Source organism: Syngnathus floridae, chromosome 9 (assembly GCF_059516105.1).
Source record: "Syngnathus floridae isolate MCC-2025c chromosome 9, RoL_Sflo_1.0, whole genome shotgun sequence".
Lineage (NCBI taxonomy): Eukaryota > Metazoa > Chordata > Actinopteri > Syngnathiformes > Syngnathidae > Syngnathus > Syngnathus floridae.
This window is the reverse complement of record NC_142421.1, coordinates 7,016,637-7,032,595: the sequence shown is the minus strand read 5'-3', so window position 1 is coordinate 7,032,595 and position 15,959 is coordinate 7,016,637. Positions and strand designations below refer to the sequence as shown.

At 39.6% G+C, this 15,959-nt stretch overlaps 1 protein-coding gene across 4 annotated transcripts in view; it reads left to right on the top strand.

Moving 5' to 3' along the window:
• col19a1 (collagen, type XIX, alpha 1) overlaps positions 1 to 15,959 on the top strand; it is a 75,862-nt gene that overhangs the window by 14,083 nt on the left and 45,820 nt on the right. For 3 of the 4 annotated variants that reach the window (XM_088385270.1, XM_088385274.1, XM_088385275.1), the window contains exons 12-15: positions 6,325 to 6,360; positions 7,454 to 7,483; positions 7,597 to 7,623; positions 7,975 to 8,028. In XM_088385270.1, the coding sequence (XP_088241396.1) occupies positions 6,325 to 6,360; positions 7,454 to 7,483; positions 7,597 to 7,623; positions 7,975 to 8,028 (147 nt within the window). The remainder of the gene's footprint in view (positions 1 to 6,324; positions 6,361 to 7,453; positions 7,484 to 7,596; positions 7,624 to 7,974; positions 8,029 to 15,959) is intronic. The other variant, XM_088385273.1, reaches the window with a different exon arrangement.

Genomic DNA, 15,959 nt, shown 5'->3' with positions numbered 1-15,959 from the left:
ATGGACTAAACTAATTTCTCAAATTACTGTATGCCTCTTCTATGTCACTTCGGGTTAAACTTCATTGCATGCTCACAAATTGAACTGCGGTGATTCGGTTAATGTGTCTACTGTAAGACTACAGTATGTTCAGCAGCAAAGGGATGCTTGAGACATATTCGTTTATAAATTAGGTCCTTTAGAACTTTACAGAAGTTGTTTTAGCAAAGATCAGGTGAGAGAAACTCAGATTTTATTGCCCATTAGCATGTTTAATGATAAACTGTTAGTTTACCCACTGAGGTGCGATATAGATGGAGGCTGTGCAGATGGTCACTTTATTGTGGCTTGGCTGGCACTCACACAGTCATCAAAATATTTCCCTATTGAGAAGAGAAACATTTGTCACAAAACATTTCTTCGATGTGGATATTGAAGTCATTCTCCAAATTGGATTAAAAAAGATGTGTTACGGCAAGTTAAAGGCCGTCTCTACCTTGAGAAGCTACCATGGAAACAAGAATTTGACTATTTTTTTTATTTTTATGAATAATACACGTCGTGTCTCAGCAATTGCCAAATTACGCTCTAAGCTCTAACTAGTTTTGTGATATATTTATGATCATTGCAGCTATCCAGCAAGTTTAAGTCAGAGCAAATCATGATTGTGCCGTAATCTATGCAAAATGCAGGTTGAGGGACCAAAAACAAACAACAAAAGCTTAATTGTCAGGTTGCAATCGTCACTTTAAACACTAACATCACTCCGATGTGCAATCCAATCCACCAACCAGCCGCCCCACATTGCTCACTTTGTTCAAGAGTCTGTAGCTACTGGCAACGCAACGTGCATTTGCACATGAATGTCATTATCAAGTTTATTGTGGAGACCACCTAATTGGATATAAACTCCCTCCCATCAAAAAGCAGCACATTCAATGGCAGTCATTATCCTGCAAAATAAAAGCGAAAGTCCGTGAGAACAGGTGACCTTTATAAATCACGATGTGTCTTCATTCCACACCTATGAGAATTGTTAATGAAAAAAAAAAAAAGTATATGACAGCATGTCCAGTCTTTTAACTACCAATAGTATTCATGCACTTTGTGGTAACAATTTAAAATATTAATGCTCTTTTTGTGCACTGTATTAATGTAATGTTGAGCACCACATCTTATTGAGAGATATTTCTAATTTATTTACTTCATTTAAGTAAAATTTAAATAGACTTAATACTATAGAAATTTTTCAGATAGATAGTTAGCAATTCTTCACTCCTGCGAATCACGGTCGGAAAAGTAAATTAGAATAATTCTGTAATAATAATCAAATAATCTCTGGATTTCATTATCTTGTCGGCTGTCCAGCAAGTATATATATTAATGGCACAACCTTAGCATAACCACATTTCTGGCCTCCTGATTAAATAATATCCTATTGTGAGGAATAAATTTCAGTATTTGGTAGACGATTGCATTTTTGTATTCACCAGCTGACGTCAACAGAATGGGGGGGTCTATCATGGAATTTACAATGGCTTCCGTCTTTGTTCGGACGCATGAGAATTTTTGAGCTGATGGGGAGTCTGTGAAAATCTTCCTGAACAAGCCAGATGTGCAGTCCATTGACCTGTAGCTTTCATAGTGCTTAACTGTTATTGAAAGCATCGCTACCTTCTGCTGCAGTGACGGCTACACTCTCGGACTTCATCACAAAGAAATCCATGATTTTGGATGATAAGCTCTCGCCCCTCGCTGCTTTTGTGTGCTTTGCTGAATTTATGTGTGCCTGCAGGTCATTGGCGCCTTTATTTGCCAGACACATAAGTGCCTACCTTACATGTCAAGCACTCAGTTTCATAAAGATCACGGCCCTGGCGAAAGCACGGGAATTTTTTATTCAAACCCTCCGTGAACGTACATTTTCGTTTCAGCATTGCTTGTAAACACTCGGTGTAGACTGGCTAGCCAACCCTAATTCCTTCATACATGCACAAGATACACATCCTATGGGAGAGAGAGAGAGGGAATGTGCAGCGTGTAATCCAGCAACCACTTCAATCTGTGTTTGGAGTATATGATGTTTGACGGTAGATGGAAATATAAACGCAATCCTTTGACCATGATATTCTTACAGAATAGCACTTTGTTTAAATCCCTGTGGTAAATGATTGTCATTCATGGGGAGTAATAGGCATGCTAATAAGAAGTAGTTCCCAGCATTCACTGTGATTGGTTTCACAGCAGGAGAGCAGGCGTGATGGTGTATCGCTGAGTAAATGGAAAGGCACAGAAGGCATTTCCTGCTGCAGTATCGCTGATATTTGATTTTCGACGCTCAAGTTATCTATGTTACTTATAGAGATATTGTTCCACTCTGCTTCAAAAAGCCTGTCCTTTTGATATTCTTCTATTGGGATACTTAAAACAACTCCTACTTTAATTTAGCCTGTTTCCCAACAGGGAAAGCTCAGTTTGATTATAATGTATACAATTGGAGGGACTTGCAATTATCCCCCTGCTTTCCAGACGGGGCACCAACCCCGAGCTGGTCCAGTTAGTACAACGTATAAGTAAACATAATTAGACTGTATTTGTGCACCCCTGCGTGTGTGGCTTTAGCTGTCCTGGGCTGGGGAGTTGCCAGATTGTCTTGCAGCCCCACTGCTACAGGAGTAACGAGACACAGTGGTGTGTGTAATTAGCAAGCGCGTGTACACACAGCTCCCCATAGTGTTCTGACCTTGTGCTGCAGCACAGTCACAAAAACAGCACCCCTCGCTACCTCCTCCTCGCCGTCATCCAACCATGTACAGACAGCAAAAGCACACAGCTTGCAACAAAAGATAACAATGCAGCAAGCTCAGCCCCTTGAGTCATTGTGCACCTGAAATGCTGAAATGCTTCAGTGGTCCCACAATACCACGAAAAAAAAAGCATGTAAAGGAGGTTACACAAAAGATGGCAAGTGGAACAAAGAGAAGAATAAATGTTTCTCTTTCTTTACAAAGTTGATTCATTGCTTTTGTTTTCTCAATCAATCTTGACACCTTGAGCCTTATGCATTGTCATAGCCAGGCGCAGGTGAGTTCGACGTAAAATCTGGCATATTTTCATTTTCATGCAGGGGCAAGTCTAGTTTGGTGTGTTTGACAATTTGGCAGACTGCACTGTGGCTCACTGGGTGTTCCAATGGTAGTTACTAATACACACAATTTGATGACAAAAAGCAGAAGAGACTTTAGACCAGGTGAAACCAGGTCTTAGTTCTGGTGGAGTTGGTGTAACACAATTTTGGTGGATTTGATTCAGGCACAGGCAGGCAGATTTTGCAGGCTACTGATGTGTGGTGGATGTCATTGTATTTCAGCGTGCTTTGAACCCACTGATGGATGGGTGGTTGAGATGGATGCATGGATGGATAAATGTTTTGTCGCTGGTTTCCATATGAGACGATTATTAAATTTGTAAGACAATGACAATTTAATTAATGCCGCTGTGCCTGCAAAGTAAATGTCACCCATCACATACAAAACAGTATTTTAAGCTAATGTTTAGTCTTGCATTATTCCAAACTTGCAACGTTGAATGAAATCACAACGCACAATGCATTTGATTTGAATGAATGTACGTGCCTTCTATCACAAAGGCACACATGGTAAATTAAAAACACGTATTTTCTGTTTTTAATCAATTACAAAGTGAAAACGTTCTGCTGGGAAAGGAAAATGATTGTCACCAACACAAGACTAGCAAGTGTAGGGCATCCAGAGATTTTAATCACTACATTCAGTTCAATGGCCTGATTCTGAATTCTATAGGTGATTGTTTGTTTTCATTTGTTTGTTTCTGTGCCTGTCCATCAAAATGCCCTTATTTGAAACTGTTTTTTGGCGTAAAAATAATAGAGACCATTACAATGATGAAGTTCTCGAGTCTAACGTCTGCAGGTTTTTATTTCGTGCATATCCAAAAATCTTTAGGGTCAATGATTTTAGTTAGTTTTCAATCCACAGATCTACGTTTGAGAATCAGTGCCATCCCCCCAAAGTGTTTTTCTCCAACCAACATAATGACTGTCAAAGAATACCAATAACAAGACATCGTGTTCATAATACCGGACCTTTTCAGCACAATAATGAGTGCAGGGCTGCTCATTACAGAAAGGGTGGCACATTTCGATTAATCAAATTCCTTCCTGTAATTGAGTACACCTCGAGTTGTTTACGTGCTCGTTATCAAATTGATCCTTGATCCCCAATATGCTTTCATTCCTATCAGGTCGACTAATAACTCCACAAAGAAATTAGCTACAGGATTCCCCCCGTGTGTGTCACATTACCACAGTTAAGTGCTTGGCCTGTCAGTTTGAATTTGCCTCTCACGTTTTACGGTGAGAACGCTTTGGATTTACTGTCGTTCTATGTGGACATGAAGAGAGATTCACATTTTGAAAATCATGACATAATAACTGCAGTCAACAATTTGGTGGGGATAAAGACGATTCATTTCTACCTTTTTGAATACCATTTTGGGGTTCTTGAATGTTACTGTTGAATAAGAGGCTTGCAGGCAATCGAGAATAAATTAGTCACATCACTGATGGCGCCCGACTTGTGTAATAAGGGTATGCAATCATTTTTGCATATAATTCACCATTAATAGCCTCTCTAACACTTTATTTAACCATGACAAATAATAGAATTTTTGCAGCCCTTCTCCCACTCCCCATTTCTCTCGCCCCCATTCCCCTCTCCTAACTTTTTGAGGAGCCTTGCATTTACCGGCCTGAATGTGTCAGCCCTAACTAGGCTTGCTAAAAATTTAGCCTGTCAATATGCGTCAAGGCTCATCCATCAGCAATCTCGCTCCATCTCAGCTGTCTGTCTCATTTCATGCCTGCCAGGCTTGACTTTGCTCAGTCCAACCCGCTGGTTGTATGTGTAAAAGCAATTATATAAACGGTTCTTGGCAGGGTGGAAACAGGTGGGAAGGGTCAGGGACTGACACTATTGTAAGTGACCTGATTGTAGTTTTCCTTGCTAGTTACTAGTCCATGCTTTGACATCATATCCACTGATATTATTTTAACACTCATGACTTTGGTTGTATCTGAGTGTACTTTGCCATCCTGCATTGTCAATAAGTGGCATAATTCACACTGAATGACTTACGACAACCAGGTGTTTTTTTTTTTTTTTCCTCCATAAATGTGGTATGGAGAAACAACCAATGTCACAAATGCATGCAATAAGCATCACAATACTGACATACAAGGAACAATTATTTTCAATTTAATCACCTTTAACATAATGAATACATGTAGATGGAAATCATACACCTCATATGTTTTCCTTCTCAGGGTCCGACAGGTGCCCCGGGACCAGTTGGTCCAAAAGGGGAACAAGTGAGTAATTCTGCCATGTATAGCCCAGAAAAAGTATGCAGTTGACGTATTATGTAGAGTGGTTACTTCAGAGTAGGGGTGGGCATCATTTGAATCTCAGATAGAGAAAGGCAGAGCGGTTTGGTAACTCAGTTCAAAATAGCAGCAGGCTTGGTTGTGTTTACAATGTGCCTGTTGTGGACACAGTCGGATGTAATGTAGGTGAGAACACGCTTGGTAGAGAAAAAATCACGTGCTAATATTAGCTGCTTATTTACATTTGAGTTGCCGTATGGTTGTTTGATGTGTCTGTTCTGGCAATAGACATATTTTCTCCTCTTTTTTGAAATGTTTTTTTTTCCATTCAGATATAACACATGGATATGCGCAATTGTATCTTTCATTCAGTTCGAGAATCAACAGATTTTTTCTCTGAATGCTGGGACCTGTGTTAGAAGGAAGAAAAATGTATGCCAGTATAAAAGGAGGAAACTGAGAGGCAAAGGCATGAGCAAATAAAAAACATTTTTTGCTGTGTTGTTGTCAAAATAGTTAATCCACAACCTCCTCTATGTCAACAATACTATCGTAACTGTCCATTGTTAATGGTGCAAAGCTTTCACACTCTGTAGTACCGTTTTATTTGTTTTAAGCTGTCACGTTTAATGGCACAAGCCAATCTGTCCCATCCGACTGTGCAAATGCATTTTTGACAGGCTTCATCACACCACACACTGTAAATACCAGTTAATGGGTTTTCTTTTTGTGCATACGTTAACTATTTATCCAGTCTTATTCTGGCTGACATTACAATTAGATAACAGATTAATGTTTAATGGAAAAAAAACATTGCTTTTATTTTTTGGTGTTTTTTGTAATTTACTATCCCCATTTGCCCTTACCTTATTTTATTCCCCACTGTTTGAAATTTCATTAATTATTATTGTCTTGGTTCACAGGGTGATATTGGTCTCCCTGGAGCTCCAGGGCTGCCTGTAAGTTCACCAATCAGGACTTCCATCTAATGATTTTCCTTTACAAAATATTTTCTCCCTTTACACATAGAGGATGTTATAGATAAAAGCAGAATCAACTCCGTATTTTCCTCTATTTTCACTTCTTATTATTGTGCGGTCTTTTTTTTTTTATTTCTTTACCTCTCTATACTATTTCTGGGGAGGCTCCAGCCAGTCATGAGCCCTTGGAATCACCATCACTTTTCACCCTCTTGTGACCACCAGCCAGGGTTTAGCTCATGTCATTTATTTTGCATTCATAGTCCGCCATAGAACATCGTGTGCTGCGTTGAATCTGCACAACATAATGAACTTGTATGTTCTATGAAATTCTAGAAATTGAAATAAACTGTATACTTCACAATCACATTCTTATTGGGCAGTTCAGATAATAGACTTTTGAAAACCGAATAAATAACTCTGAGAAAGTTGTATGCTGAGTATGCAAGCCTCCAAGACTTCACCAGATGCACTATTGTACATGTGTTGAATGAATGAGCCGTGACTGACTGTCCTAATGCTTGTAGCCTCAAGTGTCTTTAAGCTGTTAGTCATCTTGTTAACTTTCCAACTCGGAACAAGGCCTCTGACTAATTCGGAGGACACGGGCTGGGGGCATCCATATCAGCAGCTGTTTCCTAGAAAAGTCAACAGCCTTTGACTGTTGGATGCCAATTGAAACACAACACCGTTCCTTTGGCTTGTATTTGAAAACTGAGACGTTCTGTTTGGCCTTGTGTCCATTCTGTGCCCTGGCTGAGGATGAACGCCTGTTTTTTTTCTTTCCGGGTGGTAGGCATCAGTCTATCTGGGGAATTTGTAATAACTCTGCTTCTCTCAGGGTCATGAAGGTCAAAGCCAATTACCTTATTACAAGTTGTGTTGCCTTAGTGAGACTTCCATCATATGTGTAAAGTTATCTGGACAAAACTATTAGGAAACTCGTCTTTATGTAAATCACATTATTACCCCTAGTTTTAGATCCTACATTTAATGTTTTGTCAATTTAATGTATGAAAATATTAGATGTAGTTCATAATGACTATCTTGTTTTCTTTTGTATGACTCTTAGGCTGTCAACGAATGCCACAAAGGAGATCAGGTAATTAATTTCATTTCCCTGCAAAAACAAAGCATGATGGTTTTAATTGAAAATATTCATGAATTAATTCATTTTTGTTTCTCTGAACACATTTCTTCTTTTTTCACATTCAGGGCCCCCGTGGTGACAAAGGAGAGAAGGTAACTGATTAAAAATCACATATCCATTTGAATATAGTACATATATACACATACCCATACAGCTGTCTAGGGCAATAACAGCAGCAATTAATTTTAACACACAAATTGGATCTTTAAAGCGCCTGCAAATACGTTATAAATCAGCCAAGGCTGGAGTTGAGGTCTTTAAAAAATGGTGGAAATTCTATCTACAGTATTTTAATGAGAAACACCTATGAATGGGAGCATTCCCACTAGTTGTCTACTGGCCTGTCAAATTACTTTCTGCATTGCTTATTTTTTCAAGAAGCAATACAGTACTCAATATGATTGGGGGTTTTCGTATTTCTCCAATCTATATTTTCCCCTCAGGGACTGGATGGAGTGCCTGGCCAGCCAGGGGAACCAGGAAAGGAGGGCAAAAGGGTGAGTAAATACAAACAGTCCATCAGTTGTATGGCTGGGCTCGAGCTTGAACAGATTTTTGGAGGAAAGGCTGGGACCTGTGTGGCCAAACGGCCAAACACCAACTGAGTTGTATTTATTTTATGAGGAAGGAAGATGTCATTTATGCTCCAGTAGTCACAGAACCATAACGAAACAAACAGCAACAAACACAGGCTGCATGATGATGACCGAAAAGTCTACATGACCGAGAGGTAGCAGATTGTCAGAGCATGAATGGCAGCACATACTCTGATTCACTCCCACTAGGTCACTTTGATGGACAGTTTTCTATGAAAACAAACAAAATCAAAATCTGAAAGAGCATTATTGCCCAAGTTTATACAAACATAAGGAATTTGTCTGCCAGATCACAACCAATCAAAGACACATGCAAAATAATGACTAAAAGACGGAGACAGAAGGGGAAGCGTACCGGAAGCCCAAAACTTTGCTCCTTTAAAAGAGACACAGTCTGGATCTGGAAAATACGTCATCACAGAAAAACAATGACATATATACTTATAACAAATTTTATACAGAAATGCCAGTCAGGTGTAAAATAAATTTAGTCAGGTAGAACTTGGGCTCACTTGACATTGCTGGAGCCAAACAGACCCAAAAAGACTCAAAACGTGTCTTGAGCTTTAGAACGTTGTCATAGGATGATAAATGAAAGTTTACGAAGGACATAAAGTAAGATGGAGTACAGTGGCCGAGTTTTATTGGCATGTAGCCAATACAAGTGGTTAGTTTCCTACCATTTTTCTCTTTTGAAATCTACAAAAGCCACCAGAGATACAAAGTTATTGAAATCAAATTATTGTGATGCCATGATACACAATGACATCATGCAGGGCTGAATATTTTCCCAACAGTAGCAATGTTATTATTCCTTGACATCCAGGCTGACATCCACCATCCAAGGACAGGTTATGTCCTTTTGTGTTGAGCATCATTAGTAACTTGGCATGAATACCTCTGCTGCTGTTCTGAAAATAGACTCTTAAAGATATTCTTGTTTACGGAATATGGACAAAACCGCACAAAACAGTTGGCTTTCCTTCCAATAAAATGTGAAATATGTAGCAGGATTCAGTAGCATTAAGTAGGCCAAGCAAATGTTTACAGATTAAGCAAAAGCCAAAGTGACGCACAAGCCTTGAGACATCTGGACACAAGTATGTCAAGAATGCCAGCATTCTGTTTTCATCCCAAATGTGTTCCAGTAGCATTAAAAATGTATGAGCCTTCATCAGCTGTGTAGTCTCTCAATAGCTAAACACACGAGGGCACTGAATCACTTTGTCATTCACTCTTTTTTATTAGGCAGTTAGTCAATACTTCACAAAGTATTTTCATAAACCTCAAATGATTTGATTGATGATTTGAAGAGTACATTTTGGCACTTATCATTCTTCATTGATAGTCTACACGTCCAAATGTTCAATTGATTTTTATTATTTCTTGTAGCAACACAATTCCTGCATTCCTATTCCATTAATTCATGCTGCCTCTGTCGCAAATTTATTTTAGTTTTTGCTAGTACAACACAAATAACCTTGCCTGCAAAGTGAGTTCTCACAGTATTTGTGTGTTTACACAAGAATCCAACTTGTACCGATATTGATATTGTGAACTGCTTTGAGTAATTCACTTTTTTTTTTTTAAATAGTACTGAGTAGCCCAAGCATTTTATTGCCAATGACACAGTCCTTATATATTTTTACCTGGCTATTGAGCTACGGCTCACTAATGTTAATATGCTGTGATTTCTGATTATTCTTAGCTTTAGGAGTCACATGTGACCACTGATTTGTCGACCAACTTGTCTATCCGCAACCTGGCAGCCCATTTGAATAGAGTGGACGTGTATCATTATCAGGGGATCGCTTATGGCCGAGGTGATACAACAAGAGACTCTCGCCTAATTAGCGACTCTTGCCCACTCATGCAACTCTTTGCTTCAGCTAAGAGTCATAGCCGTGCCAAAATGACGCAGAATATTTTGACGGGTGCTGACCTGACCACACCACATCCTTCATAAAAGAGCCGGCAGTGGAAAGCTTTCACAAGGCCTTACATTCAAGTCAGACCATCTCTTACACTGTCTACTTCAATTTATTGTAGAGGGAAATAAGACCACTCTAAGCCACTTAAGAGTTTCCTTCAAGGAGATGTGGAGGACATTGTGGTAGGGGACATGCTGCCAGTGTCCCCCTTCTCCCATAATTTGAGGTTTAAGGGTGCATATACTATACAGCAAGGACAGCCATCCAAAGTCTAACAGAATCCGGATTTTATCTTATTATCATGATGGAAGACCACTTTAGTTGGTCGGGTTGAAGCAAGGCCCTCTACAATGATCTAGAAATTTACGAGCATGTACAGTAAAGCCCCCACATTTCACACTTCTCCTTAATGGTGATGCAGCTTGGCTTTATATTGGAAGGAAATGGCACATAATGGCAGCTAAACGCTAAACAGAAGCTTTTGGGAGAACATGGAAGAAAGCTGGGCACTCAGTTGAATTCCCCTCACTTAAATTTTGTCAGTTTTGTCCACAGAGACCCTGGTCTTTTTTTTTAATGGCTTTTTAGCCTTTCACCCACGCATAGACCATGTTTTAGCCAAGTTTGCTAAAATCTGCAGCCAGAGTAAAGTTTAAATAGGAAATGACATACATGAACTGATTTTGTGCAAACACATACACACGTGCATATAATTCAGTCTGATATTCTTTTGCTTCTTTTTTAAATGCAATTCAGCCGGTACAAAAAAACATTATTGTTGCCGTTTTTTGTAATTGCCACCTTCGCCCTTCTTGCTAGCTGATAAATAGAAATGGTCCGTAATGGCATTAATGTAGACTAAGATTTGTCTTTAGTATTAAGTAAAAATACTGTTCTCAGCAAAAACCACACGCTAGCATCGTTTCTGTGGCAGTTGCACATTTTTCTCAACACTCTTGTGACAAAGCAATCCACTCATGTTTGCATAAACTCTTGAGGTGACATTTTATGGTACAAATATTTGGAAACATATGGTAGCAAAATATTCTTGGTTCCAAACGAGCTTGACAAGCCGGGTTTGGTTGTTGTGTGTGCTTCCTTAAGGCTAAATACACAAAAATGTCAAACTTCATTCACAGATTTCTGTGCTAGTTGGCACAGAGTAGTGGTGGTTCAGTCATATTGTATTCACATCTCTGGGAGAAGCAGTATGCTCCTGTGACTTGTTTAAAATTATCCAGAAAAAATCTCCAATTTCAAGGTGGATTTTGAATCCATATTTAACACCAAGTAAAGGTTTATGAATTAAATATACACTGAATGGCAGTGGGCCATAACACCAAATTTTCTCCATCAATATATGTTGATGTTATGTCTCTAAGAAAAGTCCAACTTTTGGACTGCACTTTCCATTCCCATGAGACATCCATTAGCTGCACTTTGGAAAGCTGTGGAGAAATGATGATCCTCGATGGATCCCTAGAGGAAACAGAGCATTGCAACCTACTCTGTCAATATATCTCCCCCAATGAATTATAACCTCTTAGTCATTTAATTTAAATAGTTAGACGTCAATTAATTTCGCTTAACTAAAGGACCAAACGACGACAAATGATGACACAGAAATATATAAGTTTTATTTTGCATAATGTTGCCTTGATGAGTTTGATAATAAGTGATATATTAAATTGAGTTGACTCGTAATTGTTTCCTGTGTTTATGTTGCAAAAATAGGTTCCTTTCATATCCAACAAACCTCTGTCAGAGAGATATGCGAGGATCACGAGGTGCCAAATGATACAAAGACCTTATGAAAGTACTCTTGATCAAAAGTATAACATTTATATTTAGTGCACATTGAAAAGCTGTCACCAATCATCTCATGAAGATTTCTTTCTGTAATTGTTTCAGTTTCATTTCCCCTCTCGAAGCCAAATATCTGAACTTCCTCCACAACAGCTGTCGGAGCATTTTAAAATGATGCGGATATAATCTGTCAAAAAAATTGAAACAAGATATTTGTCGTCTGCGTTTTGAAGCCGGACTTCTCCAAGAAGAGAGTGGTAATAGCTGTCATTTGGAAGTGATAGTTATGTTTACTTTTTCCATCTCCGCCACTTGCTAAAAACCTGAGACAGCTGTCCCCAAATCTCTCATATTTTCTTTTCCCACATTTACCATCTGTGACCTTGCGTCGACACATGTCAAAGGTGGTTTGTCTTCTTGACACTGATCCTCTACTCAAATGTTTCTTTTTTACACTACAGGAAAATCTTTCACTTTCATCATTTTCCTGCCAACTGTTGAAGACATTTTTCTCTCTTACCGCAAACCAATTTATGTATTGTCAAGTGGCTTTTGGAGTTACCGCGAGATTAGATTCGCACATTAAATTACGTGAGGTTGTTGCTGATTTGATGAGATACACAATCATGAGGCATACTAAATTTTGCAAACGTCGCCTCGCCATTTTTACTTGTTGCCTGTTGAGTTTAGATTATATTAAACCACTGTATTAGAACCTCTCTGGTCATACATTTTATCTGGTGGAAGAGTTGTAGTTTGAGCTGAGGGCAATGGAGCCCATGACGGTGGCTTGCTCGAGACAGACGTTGAGCTCCGACTCTCACAGATTGTTGACCTCTACGAGAACACCTGCGGGGCCAGATTATTAGGTAATGAGTCCCTGGTGAGAACATCAACCTTCCTGCCAGACGCTCTCCATGGGAGGCTGTGGCTGATTTGGGCAAGGCAGTAAATTATATCACGTATTTTAATGCAGCTGTGCTAGTTCATGTTCACCTCATTGTCATACTTCCAAAACTTTGTTGTAAGGGTCCCATCAAGGTCATCTGATTACATCTCTCCTTATGCATTTCAGTGCTTGATTCACATTGAAAGGTGAGGCTGTTGGGAATTATGATAGTTATAGTGGCATATAATTTTGTGTTGTATATTTAGTAGTGATGGAAAAATGAAGCTTCATATTTGCTTCATGAACGAGTAGATGCAGATTTTTGGTTCCTCTGTTCAACATTGGGTTGAAAGTACACTGACTTGTCTTTTCATAAACTGCTTTATTTAAAACAGCAGTGCCATCAAGAGAAGTAAGAAAATACTACAGCTGGTTCATGTAGCAACTTTGAAGCTTCACTTTAACCCATCACTAATATGTTGGCAAATATTTAAAATATTCCAAGTCATGTCGAGTTTATTTATATAGCCCGAAATCACAAGCAGTCTCAAAGGGCTTCACATATACAAAACAAATTGACAATTATTCTCAAAGCATCCCCTGATCTTAAGCTCCCAAGAGGGCAAGGAAAAACTCCAAAAAACCCTACTAGGGGAAAAATGAGATGCGATGAGCTTATCCACGTTGCAGCTAGACCAAAACATGAGAGTTACTGTGTAGATGTTTTATTATGAGCATCATCACTGTTGCGATTGCTAACACATAATAAGTGGTGTCCTGGCCATTCCATCAATATTATTGACCATTTTGGTAGATGATCAAGATCACAATTTCAATGATATACTTACAATTCACACTATAACAACCATCAACATAAAGTTTATACTTTAAAAAATAACTAGATAAACTATTAATTGTTTTAATCCTAGGTAATGATCATATCAATTGTCTTTGCCCTTGTTGCTGCATTTTAAATACTGTCGTGTGACATACAGTACATGTGCAGTTACAGTTGAAGCTCAATGACATAGTAACACAGAGAGGAAAAAATCACAGGTCAGCAGGGCTCACAGCTGAGACCTTATGGCAAGATTTACACCCTGTGAGAGTTTACAAGCTGGGTGGGGGGAGCGGGGCTTGGTCAACCCTTATGTTGGGCAAAATGGAACAGGTTATTCTTATCCCCCTGAATTTCATATTGAGGAAACCCAGAGAGTCACACTTCTGACACTTGTATTACACAAGGAGGTAACACATTTGCCCAGTGCACAAGGCAATTAATCTTGTCAATGTCAAGTACATTGGGAGAGGGGCATGAAACAAAGGTTTGACCTGATTGGCTATGAGACAGTCTCACATTTGAGCCGTTGGGAAAGAGGAAGGTTACGGGGGAAACGTTTGGCACTCGCAAGGACAGATGCATCGTGTTTTGATTTATCTGTCTGACTCCTCCATGTTCCCAGAGAGGCCCAGTATGACTACATCTGCGGTTGTCCAGAATAAACGCGCATTAATTGGCCCATTAATTACAGGCCTGAATGCGAGGGGGCAAGACATGGAGAGGATCACTTTGATTGCATATTGTTCTCCACCTTTTGAAGTGTGTTTGCGCACGTGTGAGAAGAAAGGGCTGTTCGGAAAAGGCTAATGTAGGTCAACACGTCCTATGAGCCTTGGACACCTATTGTTCTTTGCATCACGGCCCTCATTCATACTGTATATTCCAAGACCTTGAGACACTCCCAGACAACAGAGTGGCACCACACAGCAATGATACAACAATGACTTAATATTTTTTTTACATTGAATTCATTGTTGTGTTACTCCACCTGAAACTCTGATTTACTTTGTCTAAAACATGAAATTGATATTTTTTATTGATATAATTATGCCCTGTAATTGTCTGACGACCAATGCAGGGTGTACACATCACTCATATGGGTTTGCTCCTGCACACCCCTGATTTTAATGAGGATGCCTTTTTCAATATTTACATAGCTTGGTTGATATTGGTGGCAATAACATATTAACTGTGGTCAGGCCAGCCTCCAGTCAAACCAGCAGCCACAATGATTGTTCATACATCTGCAACGGAGCCGATGTATTATTTGGCCTTCATTTTGAATGTGGTCCTGCAGTACATTACCGATGTAATTAGATGGTGAGCTATTGCAGTTAACTTTGTGTGCTCTCCAGGTCAAAACTTTGATTAAACTGCTCAATTGTTAATAATTTCATGAAACCATGTCAGAAACAACTCTTGTTGGGCAGCGGTAGCACCAGAAACATAAACTTATCTTTTCACAATTATATCACCATGTCTTGATTTTGTTTATTCTCATTGGTTATTCAGCTTCAATATTCTACTGCAAAAAATCTGACATGGGACTTAAGAGGTTGTCACCAGACAGTGACAACGGGAGTGACGTGTCTTCCGTCCATTGTTCCTCCTCCATAGTCTTTGTCTAAGTTTAACAACACCTATTTAAGTGTCATGCGACACTCGGTTCTAAACCTGGCTGATATGTCACCGGGCAGAGGGCCAGTGGCCCCTGTGACTCCTCCAGGTTCGTGCTTCACACCATGGCAGCAGAATGATCTTTCCCCGGCGTCAAATAGTCTAGCTATGCAAAGATGCTCTGGTGGCATTTTGGGTCACTTTTAAGGTGAAGGCAAGGAAATGCTGAGAATGTAAATACTTTCAAAAGGGCATTTCACATGCAGGAGGCACGGATTGATGCATGCCCCTTGGTAAGCTCTGTTTATGCGGACTGTTGCCTCAGCCAAAAGGCGGAGAGATGGCACAGAGAGCTAAGAGCGCAGGGTGGTTGAGGGTGGGGGTGGAGGCGGTTTTGAGGTTGTTTGGGAAGACGATGCAGCCCGGAACACCGCAGAACACACAGAGGTGTGGTCGTGGGAGGTTGACACTTACAGCCTTTCTATCCTGTTGTCATACTTCATGCTCTCATCTTGCCCGCGACCAATTTAGACACATTCATCTGCGTCCACTGTAATGGCATGCTAGGAAGCCACATTTGCAATGGCCTGATATTATACACATGGTAGAATGTAGGACCTTAGTGTAATCTGCTATGTGCACGGTGAGTGATATGAAGCATACGACTCGCTACAGTCCAACGCATGGATCTTTGCACAGTGCATTTTCTCTGACTTCAAATATTTGGTTGGTAAAATGAACCACAGCG